Source organism: Oryzias melastigma, linkage group LG2, assembly GCF_002922805.2.
Source record: "Oryzias melastigma strain HK-1 linkage group LG2, ASM292280v2, whole genome shotgun sequence".
Lineage (NCBI taxonomy): Eukaryota > Metazoa > Chordata > Actinopteri > Beloniformes > Adrianichthyidae > Oryzias > Oryzias melastigma.
Genome location: NC_050513.1, coordinates 7,837,357 through 7,857,746, shown reverse-complemented (window position 1 = coordinate 7,857,746; position 20,390 = coordinate 7,837,357). Strand labels below are relative to the sequence as shown.

General features: G+C 38.8%; 1 protein-coding gene across 1 annotated transcript; it reads left to right on the top strand.

Annotated features, from left to right (window-relative positions):
* Nucleotides 1-7,274: 7,274 nt before the first annotated feature.
* Nucleotides 7,275-18,543, top strand: gckr (glucokinase (hexokinase 4) regulator). The gene is made up of 18 exons (XM_024294203.2): nt 7,275-7,960; nt 8,038-8,106; nt 8,184-8,252; nt 8,350-8,423; nt 10,923-10,989; nt 11,059-11,112; nt 11,180-11,274; nt 11,336-11,441; nt 11,557-11,675; nt 14,301-14,399; nt 14,462-14,559; nt 14,641-14,717; nt 15,115-15,211; nt 15,286-15,389; nt 17,141-17,224; nt 17,444-17,584; nt 17,686-17,820; nt 17,894-18,543. Exons 1-18 carry the CDS (start codon nt 7,784-7,786, stop codon nt 18,005-18,007), a joined length of 1,779 nt encoding a protein of 592 aa, XP_024149971.2. The 5' UTR covers nt 7,275-7,783; the 3' UTR covers nt 18,008-18,543.
* Nucleotides 18,544-20,390: the final 1,847 nt, after the last annotated feature.

Sequence of the window (20,390 nt, the reverse complement as noted above, 5' to 3'; positions counted from 1 at the left end):
AAAAAGGTATTTTTCAAACAAAATTGCTTTCATCTGCTCCTGATTCACAATATTTGAATATAGAAATACACAGAAATTGAATTTTAAACTTAATTTCCGTTTATATTTGTTCTTCATTATCTTCATAAATTCCACAAAAACATGTTAAAAAGCAAAAACAACATTTTTATTGCAGTGGCTGTTTAAGGTTTTAGACACTGGCTAATGTTGGGATTAGTACTGCCATGCAATAATTTTTTTTGTGCATTTAATTAATTAATCTAATTAATCAATTTTAAAGGCAATGTTTTTTAATCTAATAATTGCTGTTAAAAGCCCTTATTTTAAGTATTTTATTTAAGTTTGTGACATTGCAGTGCAGAAAAACTAAAAAACTAAAAAAATAAAAAGGTGGCTTTATTAAGTTTTTCTTTAATTGTAAAAAACTGTCAACCTTTACTTTGACACCACCAGGGGAAAACAAAAAAGTCCAAAGTGCTCCAATTTATTACATCAAAAAGCAGTGGAAACACTTTTCTGAGAAATCCAAAAAATATTGAACACAAACTTCTAATTAATACAGTAATTCAAATGTTGATATACCTTATTCCAAGGTTTACCATAACAGTAGAAAAGACGTTTTGATAGTTTCCTTTAACCTGTTTGTGTGAATTTGATCATTTTAAAGCCTGGGATGAAGCAGAAAAGAAACAGAGAAGAGAATCTAAGAAGGAGGAAATTGAACTACGTGTTATTTTTTTTAAAGTGAAATTTTCATATCCTTGACAAAAACAAGAGCTAAGAGGTTAACTTTCCCTCTAAAAAGGATGCTTTTCATGACGATCTCCTTTCTCAAAAAGGATCTTCAGCAGCCAAACCTGTTACCATGACAACGCCAATTTAAACAGTTCGCTTTGGTAAAAATGTAAATATAAAAATATAATAGGACGGAAGTTCTAATAATGTATTTAATATTAATATTTTCTTAAATATGATATGGATTTCATGCTCCTTCAGGTGTGCAGAACCAGAAGTAACCCATCCATCCATCCATCCATTTTCTTGACCGCTTCTTCCCTTTCGGGGTCGCGGGGTGCCGGAGCCTATCCCGGCTACTGAAGGGCGAAGGCGGGGTACACCCTGGACAGGTCGCCAGTCTGTCGCAGGGCCTCAATCACACACTCATGCACTCTCACATTCACACCTAGGGACAATTTAGAGTCACCAATCAACCTATGAAGCATGTTTTTGGACGGTGGGAGGAAGCCGGAGTCCCCGGTGAAAACCCACGCATGCACGGGGAGAACATGCAAACTCCACACAGAAAGGACCCAGCCGGGAGTCAAACCGGGGCCTTCTCGCTGCGAGGCAAGAGCGCTAACCACTGCGCCACCGTGCAGCCCCCAGAAGTAACCATCCAAGAAAAACAAATAACGCACTGAAATGTCTCTAATTAATTAATCACAATTAACAGGGTAATTTGACAGCTCTAGTTGTGATATTCCACTTTTAACTACACAGTTATAGAGACCTGTATCAGAAGGGTCAATGTGTTAACTTGAATCAATAAAAGCAGTTAAAATGATTGAAACTGGAATGGGAAATATCCAACACATTCATCAAAAAATCTATGATTACAATGGGCAGCCACCTGACTGATCAGGATTTATCAGCTGTGAAGCCTTGAGAAAATCACCACCCAGTGAAGTTAAATGGATAAAAGTGGTTAAAGAGGTTTAAGATTGGACTGTAGACTTTAGAGTAATGGAAGAATGTGGTCTAATAAATTCAGATTAACTGTAATCCAGAGTGATGGGTACATCATGTGAAGCACAAGTAAAACACCTCTTAAGCCTAAAGTCTACAACAGCAGCTTGTGAGGAATCTGGTCAGGTTTACAAACATATTCATTCATCCATTTTCGGGTTCCTGGAGCAATAGTCTAAGCAAAAATGCAGAGACATAGGCAATTCCTTCCGCTCTTCCAGGACTATCCTGAGGGGTTCCCAGATCAGTGTGTCCTGGATCTTTCCAAAGGTCTCCAAGACATACCCGGAACAGCAACCCTGGGTAGTGTTCTGAAGGTATCCAGACTCTCAGTATGGATTGGCAATGACTCGACGCTAAGTTACCTTCAGGTGACTGAGTTCCTCAATTCATCTAAAGTTTAAGTCCCAGTAGTTGTTACACACCTAGATGTGTGAAATCTGTTCTCTGCATTTGACCCATCCCCTGGGGGATACTAGAACCATTCGGTGGTCCAACCCTTAAAGCAGAGTGTCAAGCAGGGAGTCATTGGGTTCCATTTTTAGAGTCTTTGGTATGACTTTTTCTGGATTTGAACTCACAACGTACCAGTCTCAGGGTGGACCCTCTCCCACAAGGCCACTGAGCTTTATCTGAGCTTACCTTTCTGATCCAGCTCCTTTTTTCACCATGACACACTTGCACAGTGACCACAAACCACCGTAGACTGCATCAATCCACTGTTTAACCAATCTTCCCTTATTCTTGAAAGATAAAAAGATTTTTAAATTCTCCACCTGGGACAGGAGCACTCCACCCATCCAGAGTGAACAAACTATCTTCATCTGGACAAGAACCATGGCCTGGGACTTGGCTATGCTGACTCTATTCCCACAATCGGTCACAAACTGCCAAAATACGTGCTGGAGGTTCTGGCTTGTTTCAGCCAACAAGACAACATCATCTGCAGAGAGCAGAGAGGAAATCCCCTGGCTACACCTAGAAATTCTGTCCAAAAAGATTATGATGAGATCCTGTAATAAAGGGCAGACTTGCATCAGGAACTAGATCTTTGGACAAAGCTCCTGCTCCAGTCACCCCTCAGTAAGGCCTCTTAGACCCCATACTCATCCACAAGACACATGAGGCTAAAGAACTTGAATTACTGGATGGCCAAGTTTTCTTTATTCAATTCTACTTTTTAGTTATAAACCCTCAACAGCGATTGTCTCATCCCAAAACCAACCTCCTACCTTTCACTAAAGTTCTAAAATTGAGGCCAACCAGGAATTTGCAGGTCCTCAAATTCCAACTAGATCTGGCAAGGTCTCAAAATTTCATTTTCTGTTATTCTATTGTATCAGTTCTGGATTTCATGAGATTTCGAATCTGTGCACCATTAGAGTCACGAATCCGTCCCCTGTCTCTCCTTCTAGCCTTCAACGGGAACCATCTCCAGAGTTCTGGCACTTCCTGGTTCTCCACTCTTCACTTCCCATCAGCCCCTACTCTCACTTAGCTGGTTCCCATCAGTAATCACTCCCAGCAGTATTTAGTCTCAGTGCTCTGCTCAGTGCGAAGTCTTGTTTGTGCCACTCTTCCTGCATCACTGAGCTTTCTCAACCTGACCCGATCTTCTGGTTCGTCTGCCGCCTGCCCTGACCCTTGTCTGGATCCTGACCACTCTGGTTTCTCTCTGATGCCCTCATGCTCGTGCTGCCCTCCCTGCCTGACCCTGATTTAGCTTTGTGGACTTTTAGCTGTGCTTCACGCATGTTTTCCTGTCTGTGCCAAAATAAACTGCCACACTTGGATCCAGCTGCTTGTGTTTGTGACAATTAGAGGCATGTTTTTTCAATGGCAGATGGATAGTCAAATAGGTCAAATTATACTTTTCTTTTAACGCACTATAGTTTCCCTTTTTTTTTTTTTAGTTGGGCGGATTAAATAAAAAACTGTTTTTCATTATTTTCTATTGTTCTTAAACATCTTTATTTATGAAAAAATATCTTTGTCAAAAGTCTACATTTTTTACCTATATTTTCATATTTAAACATTTATTTTGTTTATTTGACAAATATTTATGAGTCAAACTGTATTAAAAAGTTTGACACTAATAGTGTTTATGGAAATCTCATGTTTTCATTCAATACAAAAAGAAAAAAAAAACACATTTTGAGTCATTTTACAAGCAAAAGTTCAAGAAAACTTCAAATTATTTCACCTTTAAAGCAGAATTGTGGATTTTGTAACAAGCAGAGATCTGTGGAGGAGCTCCATGTTGACTTATCCCACCTCCCACATGCACAGCTCTGCCTCTGACTCAGAAAGGTTAACACCCAACTGCCCATCACATGTCAAATATCATAAGTGATCAGCACTGGCTGTTTAATGAGTAATATGGTGAATCACAGCAGCGAGTGCATCTACGCCGGGGTGTTTGTTCTTCATCGGGGGAGCAGGAGGAGAGAAACTCCTCACCGCCGTGTCCCTGACAGCGATTAGCCAACAGGTGTTGGAGAGACGGCAGTGGGAGTCTGGAGGAGTGATGAAACGTATCAGACTCCACAATCTGCTGTGGTGTAAATATTTTCTCGCCGCCGAGAATCGGTTGGATCTGTGGAGCCCTGCGAGGCTGAAAAGCGCATTTGAAAGGAATTTTGCTGTCAGAGGTCTTTCTTTATACCCGGCCAACACTTGCGGAGCTGACTGAGCCGAATCTTTCTCCGGAGGTTTCCGTTTGATCCTTTTGTTGCTCACCTTTGGTTCCCATAAAACAAGTTGGCCATAAACTCTTGTTATGTGTACTTCCTCACTCTCAAAGGTGTATAGGTGAACTTTGACTCCTGGCACTAAACAAAGTGAAGCAAATCGCCTTGAGGGATATTTCTTTTGAGGAGCAGCTTTTAGTAGAAAAGACAGACCAAGCTGGAACAGATGGATGAATGGGAAGTAAGTTAATGTGAGACTACAGTATGTGTGGTAAAATACAGTTATGTGCAGATTAGTATAAGAATATTAGTAAATATTGGTTAGTAGTAGCATGACAAAGAAACTCAGAGGTCCCCAACATCCCTGCTGGATACCGGTACTGGTCTGTGGGTCACATGGTATTGGACAGCAGAGAACAAAAACAGATAAAACTTACATTATTTCTGCTTTATATACAATTCTGACCAATGTTTTATTTTGGAAAACATCCAGACTCTCTCCTCTACATCTATAACTCTATTTTGATGTAGGTCAGGGGTCACATGTTGCTCTTTTATTCCTCAATTGTCTCTTTGGCTTCAAACTTAACTAATTATTTAATTTATGTTTGGATTTTTGGCATGTCAGATAGGCCTAAATGATTAAAATGATGGTAAAAGGTTTAATTTACCATCAGAGTGGTTTATAATAAGATAAACATTTTCTTATTGCATTTACATGTGAAGATTTTATAATAATTTGGATTCTACTCTAATGTTGTCATGTTTTTATTTACTAAGAAAAGAAGAAAAAGGATAAAGGAACATGAAATCCAATAATTAAAAAAAATCCTGTTTCTTGCATTTTAATTAAAGTAAATCTGCTGCAGCTGAGAGATCTGATTAAACACAAGATGTGCTTTATTTTGAAAATAACTTTAATTTACTTTTGTTAAAAAAGTGAAATTAAATTTGTTACATATAGAAAAACTCAATTTTAGAGAACATTTCAAAGCTATATTTCGTAAATGAATGGGTTAATGACTACAAAAACATAAATAAAGGATATTTTTCTAACTTTGAGGTGAAACTTCGCTGAGTTTTGGTTCCTAAGAACCTGAAGCAAATGTCTCTTTTACCATTAAAGGTTGCAGACTCCTGATGTAGGTCACGTTATCTGCCTGGGTCACGGGTTTTGAAAACATTCGCTACTTTCTTAAAGTGGCTCTTCCAGCTGACATTATTACCACTAAATTAAAGTAAAATTACAAGAAAAGTAAAATTACAAGAAAAAAAAAAACTGGAAAGTTTTTTGTTCAAGTACACAGAAGACAAGCCTTTAACTTAAAAAAAGAAAGGTGAATTTCACAGACAGAACCACAAGGTTTTTCTCTAAATATGGACAGTTGCTCCCATACACCAAAATGTAACCACCAATTCTAAAATTGTAATACGAGGACGCTGTGAATAAAGTTAAATGTCATAATTTTATTGAGGAAACATCAATTTTTAATGTATTTTTTTAAACAGACAAATGTGCTGACAGCCAGAGCAGAGCAACAAACACTGAAATATTTTTGTTGTTTTATAAAAGCTTTATCATTTATATGTTGCAGCCAATATTTATTACTTGAGTGTATGGGTTATATCTCTAAGTTTTGTCTGTAGTATAAATAAAAAGGGACATTTTCTGACTTCTATAAACCTTTTGTTAGAAGATAATTGAAGTGGGACTTTAGAGAAGACAAAGCTTTCAAATAACTGGTCAATCCATGTCCGCCTCTAGTGACTTCCAATCATGGAAGGGCACCCTCTAAAACAGGGGTGTCAAACTCAATCGCACAAGGGGCCAAAATCCAAAACACACCTTAGGTCGAAGGCCGAACAGGATAAACATTTATTGAACACAAAACTAAGTTTTTAAAACGTTAAATCTGCTACTTTTCAACATAACTATGAATTTAAATTTAGGTTAGCCAGCAACAGGTAGCATGTAGCTGAAAAAAACAGCCAAACTTCAAACTAGCCTAAAAAAAACGTTAAAAAAACCCCAAAATTAGTCGAAACGGCTAGCGTGTAAAGGCTAGCATTTTCCCAAAACAACCTAAAGAACTGAAGAAAGCCTAAAGTAACCAAAACAGTTAGCAAGTAGCTGAAATATTAGCTAAGCTCCAAAATAGTCTAAAAAAACCCTAAAAAAATAACCTAAATTAGCCAAAACAGCTAGCTTGTAAATATTAGCCTTTTCCCAAATCAGCCTAAAAAAACAAAAAAGCCTAAATTAGCCAAAACAACTAGCATGTTGCTGAAATATTAGCTAAGCTCCAAAATAGTCTTAAAAAAACTAAAAAATAACCCAAATTAGCCAAAACAGCTAGCATGTAAATATTAGCCTCTTCCCAAAACGGCCTAAAAAACTGAAAAAAGGATAAACTAGCCAAAACAGCTAGGATGCTACTGAAATATTAGCTTAGCTTCAAAATAGTCTAAAAATAACCTAAAAAATAACCTAAAAAATAACCTAAATTAGCCAAAATAGCTAGTTTGAAAATATTTGCATTTTCCCAAAACACCCTAATAACTGAAAAAAGCCTAAATTAGCCAAAACAACTAGCATGTTGCTGAAATATTAGCTAAGCTCCAAAATAGTCTTAAAAAACTAAAAAATAGTCCCATAAGCTAGCAGAATGCCAATTTTTAAAACTTTAACTTTTTAACATAATTATGAATAATAAAAGGGAAGGAATAATATTCCAGATAAAATCAACTTAAACCTTAAATAACTTTCAATATTTTACTTTCCATAAAAACATATTTTGTCAAAATTATACAAGTTAGAAACAAGCGCAAGATAACATCAGGTCATTAATAACAATAAAATAAAATTGATCTGGAGGGTCGGATAGAATTACTCGGAGGGCCGGACCTTGACTTTGACACATGTACCCTAAAAGATGAGGTGAGGAACATGGTAGAATAGTGTCTGGTAAAATGTCCCACCACAAATATAAATGGTAAATGGCGTATAGTACTTCTTTTTTTAACTCCCTTGAAGGTCCAAATCGCTGTCACAGTCCTGTTCACTCATTGGCCCCAACCTATAACCACCAGGAGGAATGTGGGGGTCAATGTCTTGCCCAAGGACACTTCAACAATAGCTGAAATAGAATCTCTGCACCACAGCTGCCAACAACAAAACCAACAGCATCTCTAAAAACATTGGAGTCAAACATTGTGGTGGTGGTGTGATGGTCTGGGACTGCTTTAACATTGCAAAATACATGAGTGAATGTGGTGACAACGAATGACTAAAATTCAATGAATAAAAGTAAAGGAAGGACCTTTGGGTTGACCTTCAGTCTAAAAACATGAACTTTTTTTCCTTGTGCTTTCAGTCCTCAGACTATGAACCGTCTCTTCCCGTCACAGAGAAGTCAAATCCCTTGACACGTGACATCGATCGAGCGTCCCCCAGTGGCATTGTGGGAATGTTGGAGGCCTGTGACGCCCAGATGTTTCAAAGGGAAACAGGAACAAACTACCAGGTACAATAAAATAATCTTTTTTAAGTCTGAAAGACAGAAATGATCCCTGAGGAGTTTAAAAGAAACTTTGTTTTTAGAGACTTTTTGACGACCAAGTGGTGACGACATTGACAGAAGTTGCTAAAAGGGTGGAGCTTATTCTGAAGGTATGTCCATTCTAATTTTCCGTTCAACCATAGTTTAGCGTAATCTCACATTAAACTGGTCTTTTCTGTTTCTCCAGGATCCTCAGGATAGTCTTGTTGTGTTGAGTGGCTGCGGCACTTCAGGCCGACTAGCTTTCTTCATCGCGGTATAAGTCACCCTAAAATTTTATGTTCACAGTTCAGGTTTATTATAACAAACGTCATGTATTTTACATTAACATATGTCTTCTGTGCTCTTGATAGTCAAGATTCAACGAAGCTCTAAAGCAGCTGAACCGCACTTTGGTCTATTCTTACATCATCGCAGGAGGAGACAGGTAGACAAATACTAATGGTTAGAAATAAAACTAGTTCTGAAACAGACCAAAACACCTGGGTGATTATGTGTAACATAGAATTAGAGACTTAGGGTGTATTCAGACTTAAAGTGAGCCAGAGTTTCTTTCCCTCGATAATTTGGAACAAAGTTTCAGTCTCTTCAGACTCTGTTCTGGGACCAGAAACTGCTCTTAAATCCATCTTTGGAAGTGGTCTTGGTTTGTTTCCAATCGGAATAAGGTCCGGTTCACTCTGAGATTCCTCAGTCTGAATAGGCTCCATGCTCAGAGTGGAACAACTGCAAACAGTAGAGAACCAACGATAAGACCCATTGAAATGTGATCGGATGAATGAAGGCTCATTAAAATAACTTTTAATGTGATACACAATGATTCCTGACAATCTATATCTCATTAGTCATCTTGTACCGAGTAGTAGGAGAAAGGGTTGTATCTGACGTTGAAACAGACGTTCAAAATTGATCAATGAAAGTTTGAATAAGTGAACTATCCCAACAAGGATTGCGAAGGTGTAGGACTTCCATTATTCTTTCTCTCATCACTTTTCCCCACCCTTGCAATTCCTGGCCAATGACTGAAGAGATCTTTAGTCACATGCTTTTGTTTACAAGCTTTTCGGTAGAAGCCAATCTGAATACAGACCAAACGCAAGGTTCAGGATCAAAGTGGACCAAATTATGCAGACTTGGTCCTGAATGCACCCTAAAAGTTTACAGTAAGGGCTGAGAGAAACTCACGATATACAGTCAGGGGTGGCCCAACTTGAAATATAATGTAATTCTTGTGAACTGTTTTGATGTCACTTTCCTTACACAAACCTCAAATTGGGACCAGCACACAAAATTAGATTGTGCCCCCTTGTGGTTGCATTAAATATAATAAAATTAGCACAATCAAGTTAAGCTTTTGGCCCCTCCCATCAGAGGATCACCACAGCTTTCACTGATTCACACAGGTGGTTTGGCAGAGAATTTTACACCAAATTTCCTTCCTGTCACAACCCTGAATTGTTTCTGGGCTGGGGACTGGCACAGGGAGACCTAGACTTTGGCTCTTTTTATGGTTACAGAGTTATAGACAATGGAGGGAAGGGTCTTGCCAAATGACCCACACTTTCTGAGAAGTGAACTCTGGTTTCCCACGCATCAGTCCTACACACAACCAACATGAGCAATGTTATTATTGTTATTATTTTTTGAAATGATCAAAATTATGTTAAAATTTCCACTTTTTAAAAGTAAAATTGGCATATTACTCATTTAGTTCTGTGGCTCGTAATCAAATGCAAATTTTTGTGTATAATTCAAACAGAATATAAACCATTTATTATAAATCATGGTGACCTTCTTTAACCTGTTTATGACTGTTTTCCAAGAGTTTTACATAATTAACTTTTACCAAAACTTAACGAAACGCAACAGACAGTTCTCTAAAGCACCTTCAGAGGGCGCTCATGAGGCAAAAAGTCCTTCACCTGAGCCTGAATTAGCTTTATTCCTGATTTAGACAAACACATTTGGATTAAAACAGATTAAGGACAATTTCTTCTTTGGCCAATTGTCTCTATGAGTCTAAAAAAACCAAAAAAAAACAAACAAAAAAAAAAAAAAACAAATGACTAAAAAAATGTAAAAGGCTCTAAATTTATATATATATATATAAAATTAAAGGTTTTAATAAAATTTAAAAAAATGAAAGAAGCTACTAAGTAAAAAAAGCTAAATTTTACCATAAATGACATTTTCTAATTAAGACGAGCTTGTAGAAATTGATTACAGCTTCAAATAAATTATAATTTTTGTATTATTTGTTAAATTTAACAAAATCAATAATTATTTTTTAAACAAACATCTCAGAGTCAAATCTTTAAAAAATTCTGTTGACCCGTTTATGTTTACCTCATAGGACTATAAATAGATCAAATTTGCTCTGACGTTCTTACTCTATCTTCATTGTAAAGCACGGCGGTGGGAGCATCATGGTGCTTCTTGCTTAGAAACGTGGAGTCAGAAGCTGAGCCACAAATCAAAGCTAAATTTTAAACGTACCCATAATGCAATACTGTATGTGACACTGATAATGGAATGATAATGAAACCAAAAGACTGGAGGAGACTCAAACAGGAAGTGGAGCCAAAGTGAAGCAAAAACAGAACAATTTAAGTTAAGAAAAAACAATCTGTAGTATTTTAATGTTAGTTGGGGGGGGGGTTGGGTACAAAAACAAGGGACATAATTGGTTGAAAGAAAGTGGGGCAACTCTGCCTTGAGAATTGGGCCAAATATTGATTTCAGTTATGCAGCATCATCTGTTTTTTGTAACCTATCAGGCACAATTAGTAAGAGATCAAGTAAACCCCTCCAAAATGACAGGAAGTCTCTTCTTCAGGCCCTTCAGGCTGCTGTGGAACAAAACGCTCTTGTTTGCAGGAAGATGACGGTGTCTCCTTGCCCTTTATTCCCACCCATTTTCCCTCAGAGCTCTGCTCTCCTCCCAAGAAGCTCCAGAGGACGACCCTGAACTGGGCATGCTCAGTCTGCAGAAGGTCAGATTAGTCAAAATGTGTGTCAGATGAAGGTTTTTTATGACTTAATTTTTAGTTTTATTTTTGCAGGTTTGTGAGGGTAAAAAGAGAGTCCTGTTCATTGGAGTTTCCTGTGGATTATCTGTAAGAGAAAGCTTCAGTAAATTCGGGTGGTTCTTTGGTGTCATTGGAGTCACTTCTGGTTCTGTAGGCTCCTTTTGTTGCAGGTCAACTGGACTTCTGTTTGCAGCATCCTGAAGTCTACACTCCCGTGCTGCTGGGCTTTAACCCCACACATCAGGCCAGGTAGTTGAGTATAAATCCATTAGCTTGTGAATTATAGTTTAAAAGTCAAACATGTCTGCAGGGATGAACCGATTCCAGGCTGCACCTTCACGTTCCGCAGTGTGGCTCAGAGGCTGCAGGAGCTGGCACAAAGGAGGAAGGCTTTCCTCATCAACCCCGCCGTCGGGGTGCGTTCCTCGCCACATAATGTCCCATAATGCCCCATTCTCCCGGGGACTGTTCAGGTTGCATCTGTGTCAAGGCTCAAAAGCCAACACTGACTCAGCGTGTGTGTTCGCTCAGCCGGAAGCCATCAGCGGCTCCTCCAGGATGAAGGGAGGCAGCGCCACGAAGATTGTCCTGGAGGTCGTCTTGTCGGCTGCTCACGCCGCCGCTTTCTCACACACGCCGGTCGCCAACGAGTTCGTACGATGACAACGCAGAGAGGCAGTTTGGAGAGTTGTTTTGTCCTGAAGTGAAGACACTACCTTCTGTGTCAAACTTTTATTTGACACAGTTTGACTCAAAAAGAACATCCGACAAAATCTGAGCAAAGATTAGATTAGTTGAAGTTTTGTACAAGATGTTAAGCACGGTAGAGAAAGTATGATCATGGGGCTTGGGTCATTACGACTAATGTAGACATTATATTTCATTAAGCAATAAGATAAATTCCTTTTTCACTGAAAACATTTAAAGGAAAAAGTGAAATTCTTTGCATGACTTCTATTGTTTGTTTTTTATGCAAAATTTTTGAATGTATCTTTATTTTTGAGCATATTTAATTTTTGCACTGCAAGGAAAGGCAAATCATCCAGATGAAGACACTTCAGAAAGTAAATCTTTACAAATGAAGAGAATTTGAAGGTAAAAGGCTTTATAGAATCTGTAGTGGTGCACCACAGGGCATGTTCATGGAGCCCCCCTCTTTTTTCTGTTTTCCTTTTTTTTTTACTTTTTTTTTATTTTAGCGTAGATCATTTACATTGAGTCTATTGGTTCTGTGTAAACTGTCATATCATTATGTATAACCATTACAATTTTAGTGGAGGAGGTTAATAAAATAATTGTGTACTTAATTTGTGTTGCAAGCACCAAACTTGGCAAGGATGTACCTTAGGATCCCCTCGTTTAGAAAAGGCCATGAGAAAATCCAAAATTTCAAAATATACATAATATATCTATAATGTACATATAATGGTATTCTGTACCAATAAATACTGCATTTTGTGCATGCACAGCCCATAATGTTGAGACTGGGGCCAATTGAATCCATGGCTACCATCATTACAAATGGCCGCCATTTGGGATTTTTCTTGTGGTTAATGTACTTTTTTCAAAAAGGGAATCTTAAGTTACACATCCATGACAAATTTGGGGTTTGTACCACAAAGTGCACAATGTGTCTGAAATATCAACCTAATCAACTTATTTAAGATGTCAAAGGCTTTACTGAACCGCCTCCATCAGTGATGGTGCACCACAGGGCACATTCTTGGGACCATTGTAGATATAATTACTCACTCCATTTTACTTTTTTTTTATTTAGCCACAAGAAGATTATGTAATGGTATTCTGTACCATTAAGCACTGCATTCTGTGTATGAACAAACCTTTTTGACACATTGAATTGTTTTGTAGTAATTCACTATATGGCCGCCAGCTTCACAAATGTTGCAATTTTGGACTTTTCTTGTGGCTAATTTTAAAAAAGGGATCCTAAAGTACATCCATGACACATTTGGTGCTTGTACCACAAAGTGCACAAGGCTCTGCTACTTAAGATGTCAAAGGCTTTACAGAACCTACTTGTTTAGCAATGGTGCACCACAGGGCACGTTTTTGGGGCCCCTGTAGGTATGATTCTTCCCTCCGTTTTTTTTCAGGGATTTTTACCTTTTTTTTATCTGCACTGGTGATTCTGACTAGTGTAGAATGTAAATCATCTTAGATTTATGGTTATTTAATGTTTTTGAATTAGTTAAATTTAATTTTCATTTCATTTCACCTTCCAAAAGTGCTGTTTTTGGAGATCTTTGTGGTATTCTTCTACAGTGACCAGTATTGAGTTTGTTATACATAAATAAAGGCATTGCTGCTTCTAAAAAAACGCCATCAATTCAGAGAAAACTTTTCTCATCAGATCCAATACTGACAGATTTCCGACCAAACTGTCAAAAGATGCCAAATGTTGAGTGACAAAGTAAAAATTCAACTCTCAACTTGAAAGTACCTTGAAAGTTATTGAACTTTTACTTAAATAACTCATTAAACATGTCTTAAATACACAGCAGAAGACATTTTATCATCTTAATTTCAGATAAAAGTCATAGAAAATACTTATTTAATTTGGAGATTTATCAGGTCAATACAAGAGGAAAAATGTATGCATTTAAGGTATTTTTTGTGAAAAAAATGTAATCTATCTTAGTAAACTATAAATTATTAGGTCACTGAGTTTTACATCAATTTCAAAGACGTTTTTCTGAATAGAAACAGTGAAAAGTTGTGACCAGACCGCAACAGACTAAATCAATAAATGACCAAATAGCTCATATCAAACTGTTGAATCATTCATATCATATTGAAAACAGAAGACCCTCTCGGGAGTTATTTATCCTTATATAATAAAGTTAACAACATCATAGACAGCAAACCAAAGATGGATTATGTTTATGCTAGAGTTTCAATAAAAATTAAGCCATAATAATTGGCTGAAACATTTAAAGGTTACCTTAAAATGTGATTTTTTTTTTTTTAAATTGAAAAATAAGATCCACACAATTCACGGACTGAAATTAGGTCAAATGTAATTTAAGCATTGATATTAACTGAGAATATAAAGAAAAACTTAAAACTGGAAATTGACCTTAAATCTCACGATCTTGTCAGTGAGAGGCGGCCCTGCCCATCTGAAGTGTCTCACTGGACCTTGCTGACCTCTAGAGGTCTATGGAAGAATCGCAACTAGGAGGGGATTTCTTTTATTTTTGGTTACATACTGAACTTTTTCTTCCTATGTAACATAGATCATGTCTTCTCCACAGTGGGATTCTTCAGCACATGAGGGAATATGAACGAGCGGTAGAGATGACCTATCAGCACCGAGAAGGCATAGCTGCTCTGGTGGAAGCAGCTGGACGCAGGTACTTCACACCAGTTTGTGTTTTCTGTAATCTGGATTATCTTCTGCCCCTTTCCCCATCAGTTTACAGAATGAGGGTGGCGTTTGTTACCTGGGCTGGGGCCCCATGGCGTTTCTGGGTCTCATGGACGCCAGCGAGTGTAACCCCACATTTGGAGCAGGTGAGAGGAAAAAACGATGGAGGTGGTTTATCCTTACACAGCAGGACTTCATTTCTAAAGAAGTGTGGACTTGTTTTGTAGACTATGCAGACATCAGAGGATTCATCAGGGGAGGATACAAAGACCTGAACAACAATGAAGGTCCTTTGTCTTCACTGGTACGTAACGAGAAGCAATTAATGAAGCTTTGTCTGCATCAGACCATAAGGAAACAGCAATTACCACATCAGAGCTGCAGTTTAAGCAATAATTAGTTGAATTATTCTTAATGTATATGAACACAATGATTGTACTTTATGTTTAATCAAGGAAAACCTTTAAAATAAGTTATTACTGTCTATGTACATCTTCTTACAACATGAAAAGCTACATAAATTTGAATTTGAAAAATGGTTTGCTGAGTAACTAGTCTAGAAGGTTTTGTTAAAGGCTCGTAAAAATATGCATTTATTTAGAATTTGACGGCTAATTTTTTCTATTCTTTTCAGTTAAACTGCCTAAAATCTGTCATTTTAAACTAAATACATGTTTTCTTACTCGTTACTTTTCCTGCAGGGCCCTGACTTCTGCATTGCACACGAGGATTTCCTCCATCAAGTCCTGCCCAGCCTCACTGACAGAGACACCGTTCTGCTTATCTACACACAATCTGGTGAGACAACAACTTCCAACGTTGGATTTCATCCACATGTGAACCTCGGCGGCTCTAACAGCCTGTTCCTGCAGACGATCTCCATGAGGTTGTGAACTTAGGGAGAAAAGTGAGGGAAAAGACATCTAACATCCACGCTGTTCATCACCGCACTGACTCTGTGGAAGCTCTGCAACAAGTAACTTTTTTGTCTTTTGGGTGTTTTTTCTTTGTTTTGGACCACTTTTTGTTTCCCAAATTAATGTAAAATAATGTAAATCAGGAGGTTAACAGTTGTTGAGTTTTAGAGATGTTCCAGAAATGCTGATTTTCTCTTATGCAAATCACAAGATTATGAAAAAAATCGAGTTTTCTGCTCCATCAGACCCCTCTGCAGTTTCATATTTTATATGAATCTATTGTCAGGAGTGGGTGGTGTAGAACCCAAAATGCAGGCTGATAGCAGAAACTGAAACATTTAATAAATAAACGTAGATATGATAAGATCAAGGGAGCACAAAAAAGTAACAAAGCAGATGACCTGATAATGAGGAACTCAAAACAAGACACTTAAGTAGACAAAAAACATAATTATTAAGATAAATAATCACAATAAGTATGGCAAAAACTTAACTTAAAACCCCAACTAAACTGCACAGTTCTGACAGTACCCCTCCCAAAATGGGCAGATCCCAGATGCCCAATCAGACTACAACGCTTGAGAGGAAAAACAGCAAACAGTTCAGGTTCCCGTAGCTCTGCGATATTACATGGCGAACTGCTTCATGGAGGAAGGAGGAGCCATCCAAACAACACATGAAGAGGAGCGTCCCCAGCGGCCCTCCAAAGGATTACTGGACGCGCCATGACGTGGCTCAAAAAGGCCGGGAAATACATAAACCGACCCTGACCACTCTGGTTGCCTGACCCTGTTTTAGCTTTGTGGACTTTTTAGCTATGCTCCTGTCTTTTTGGATCCAGTGGTCTGGAATTTGAGACAATGGAGAACCAAAACAGTGACAAAGCGGATGACAATGAAGAACTGAAGAACAAAGACTTACCGTATTTTCCGGAAGATAAGTCGCGCAGGAGTATAAATTGCAAGAGCAAAAAAAGTTTAATCAAGAAGAAGAAAACCATATGTAAGTTGCACTTTTGGGAGAAAAGTCTGACGCTTCAGAACAAATCTGCTAGCTAAGCGTAGCGAAAAATAATATATATAAAATAAACACAATAATATTAATCTTTTGATCTGTATAAGAAAAATATAAGTTTCAGAGGAAAACACTCAGATTATGTACCATGTTTGTTTTGGACCACACTTCTTCTGTCAGTAGCAAATACTTATACTCAGATGCACCGCCCTCTAGTGGTTGTTAGAGGAAACAACAGCTAAAGGACAGTCATGTTTACTGGAAAAATAACAAATTTATGAGCTTATTTAGGTCTAAAGAAAACACAAATAAGTCACTCCTGAGTATAAGTGGCTAAACTGTGAAAAAAAACTGACTTGTACTCTGGAAAATACGGTATATACACTGAGGGCCATCAATACAAAACCATTACCACAGCTGAAAAAACACTCTTAAGTTTTTGAGTCTGATCTAATCTAACCCGACCTTTTAGCCGATAAAATTACACAGCATTATTAATCATACTTTATCCTAGATAAGTGTGGGTTTTTTCCTTGGCTTCATTTCTAATCAAAATTGTGTATTTTTCTATTTTTTCTTGTAATTTTATTGTTTTTTAAACAATAAATATCAGTTTTGCATATAACCACTCACATGTAATTCATATTTAAAATATTTTGCATCCTATTGAACCTCTTTTTCCATCTTCCATCATATTTTATACGTGTATTTGTTCATATTCTCATGCTTTCATGTACAATACTGACACAGAGTATCTTATATCTTTAAAGTCTCTTTTTCATCCCATGCTCTGCAGGTCTCCATAAATGAGCTGTGTTCGTCCACACTTGACTTCCTGTGGCGTGGGAGCACACCTGCTTCAGGGAGCTTCTTCCATCAGGTACAGAGCCGTCACGGACACACACAGCAGTTCAGCAGCTAACTGAAGCGTGACCAATACCGGCTTGGCCTCATTTACTGTCCTTGTCGGGGTCTGCCACCTTTTCTTGCAGCTCTTTATAATAAAATTAGCATTGAGACTTGTTGATTTTACACATTTTTATGTCATGGACTCATTCTAAGATTAAATAAATTGTGCATTTTTGATACTTTTTGGCAGTGGGAGTTGTCCACCAAGCTGGTGTTGAATGCTGTCAGCACCGGCGCTCACATTCTAAAAGGAAAAATTTACCGAAACCACATGATCGATTTACAGGTGACCAACTCCAAGCTCTACCGCAGAGCTGCACGTTTACTCCAGGTACATAAAACTGTAGCACACATGATATTAGAATACACATACATAAATCAAGACACCCTCACTGCTACTTCAGCATTGAAAAAATGCTAATTTGTTTCTAGAAACTCTCGGGCCAGGCTGAGACTGAATGCGAGGGGGCCCTTCTGAAGGCCATATATAGAGCGGACAAGCTGACGGAGGAAATCACTTCCTGTGACATCACTGCACACACACAAGTCGCCAGAAGTGCCAAGAAGGTTAGTGAAAAGTTGAGAAGTTCAGATAAACAGGGACAATAACTGGGATAAACATGGTCCATGTTCTGTGCAGGTGGTTCCGTTGGCTTTGGTCTCCTTACTGACTGGTTGCTCTTTGAAACAAGTGGAGTCTCGTTTGGAGCAGAGACAAATACTCAGGGACGCTCTGGAGGAGTTGATACCATGAGTGGAGTTCAGTTGGAGTGTCTTTTCATTATTTGATACCTTGATACTGTAATGGTCATAGACGCATTGGGCTTACTATCGGAGCAGGAAATTCCAGGATACCATTCCCTTTGCCTGTCTGATTGGGGTTAAAGTGTGGGTTTTTGTCTATGTGTTTTGTTGTCTGGATGTTTGCCCGTAGTCATTTTATCCTGCTATTTAGTTCTGTACCATAATTAAGAAGGAGGGAGAAGAGAATTACCCCTCTTGTGTTGTTAAACAGTGTGTTCAAAAATAAATAAAGCCAGAGTTCATCTCAGCCTCCTTGATTGTAGTGTTGCTGCACTGGTGTCAGGAGTGGGATCAGCTGTGGTGCTTCATCAGGACCAGCCCCTTGTTCCACAGAGTAATGGAACAGGAGATAGACCTACTGATATGGATTTGAACAGAGCAGAACCCAGTGCAACCTTAAATGAACATTCAGAACCTGTTCATGGCCAGTGTGTTCAAGATGGTTGTGCGTGAAAATCCCAGTAGATCAGCAAGAAACACTCTAACCACCCCATCCGGCTCCAACAATCATACCACATTAAAAGTCACTTTAATCACCTTTCTTCCCCATTCTGATGCTCAGTTTGAACTGGTCTTGACCATGTCTACACCCCTATATAGTTGCTGCCCTGTGATTGGCTGATTAGAAATATGCGTTAACAATGCTAGTGAGTATACTTTCAGATCATGCCATTCTCCTAATTTGTGTAGCTACCAGTCGTTTGCAATGCTGGGACATGGTACTAGATGTGTTACCAGATGCAGTATTGGACCCCAACTGGTACCAGATGGAGTACTGGTACTGGGTTAAGTGTACTGGTACTGGGTTAGGGTACCAGTGCGCTCCGTGTCTCGGTACTGGACCGGTTCCGGAGGTTGGGGACCAGTGATTTAATAAGAACAGCCAGCACATCAAAAAATTATGAGTTGGGGAAACCCAAAATGACCATTTTTAACCAAATGTCAACATGTGATGAGTTGGTAGTGAGAATGTGTTGAATGTTGAAAATGTTTATACAGCTTTAACATGTTATAATGTTAATCCTAAGGTAGTGTTTGCCAGTGCTGATACCTTAATTACTTTGCATTTTCTAAAATATCGGCTCCCTGATCCTTATCTACAACTCGCATGTCCTGGAAAATCTCCCATTCTGTACTTCTCGTTTTAGAGCTGCATCCTCTTCTTGTCATGAACACATTCGGGTGGCCTGGTTAGCGCATTGCGTGGTAGCTCTGGCGCCATCAGTGTGTGAATGTGTGCGTGCACGGGGGAATGGGCCTTGTGACTATAAAGCGCTTTGGGTCTTGAACAGGACTATACAAGTCTCTGCCACTAGTACATCCACCATATCATCTAATGCTTGTGCTGTGTGACTACCACAAGTGACACAACTTTCTTTATGAATTGAGCATGACATCGACTTAAACTCATTTAACCTGCTTAATTCTAACACCTTGCCTAAATCTGCAACAGTTATGAAACTGGGACTTTTCATTCCTGATGCTCCAGTGGGAGAGCGCTCTGTGCGAGAGCGTTGTGTGATGTAAGTCAACCTCAATCTCTACTCGCTCGACACAATCACAGGTACGGGATTAGCGTGACGTGTGTGTGTATCTTGAGAACGCTTGAGCAGCTTTGGAAACACCTTTAGTGCAGAGCTAAATGCAATCGGTGGGGGGTCAGGGCAGAGTCTCAGGGAAGGTCAAGTGCACCTTGGGTCTCCATCAGAGAGGTTAAGCGCATAACTCGCAATAGTCTCTTGTCAAGAATTGTAACCCTTTTGATTGGATAGAACCAAAATGAGAGATAAAAAGTGAATTAGGTATTATTTGTTTGTCTAGATCAGGGATAGGCAACTTCAAGCTTCAAGGGCCGTAGCCTCCATAGCCTGCTCTGGTATGTTCTAATTGGCTGGACACACCTGAACCAGGTTACCAGTCATGAGTAGGGCTTGAATAACTGGAAATCATGTAGACACAGCTGCCCTTGAGGCCTGGAGTTGCCTATCCCTGGTCTAGATCCTCTACTACAGGGCTAAATTGTTGATGTATCATGTCTGAGACCAAGGGACAAGACCATCCTAGCCCTTGTGCTACCCATCGTTGGGAGTGGGGTCATCTTGACCCCACAAGACAGTGCGCTGAACTTTCTTCTCAATGATTTTCAATTTTCACTGGTGTCCATGCCAGACATGAAATCCTGTCCACCTTTGTCCATCTTTGTGATGGGAGGGATATCACGTCAATGTAAGGGTGGGGTCATCTGGAGCCCACAAGATAGCACAAGGGCTAAATGTTAGTGTGTACTGTAGGTCTAAAGTCTTGCTCCACAATTGTGAGTTGAATTCTTCCAT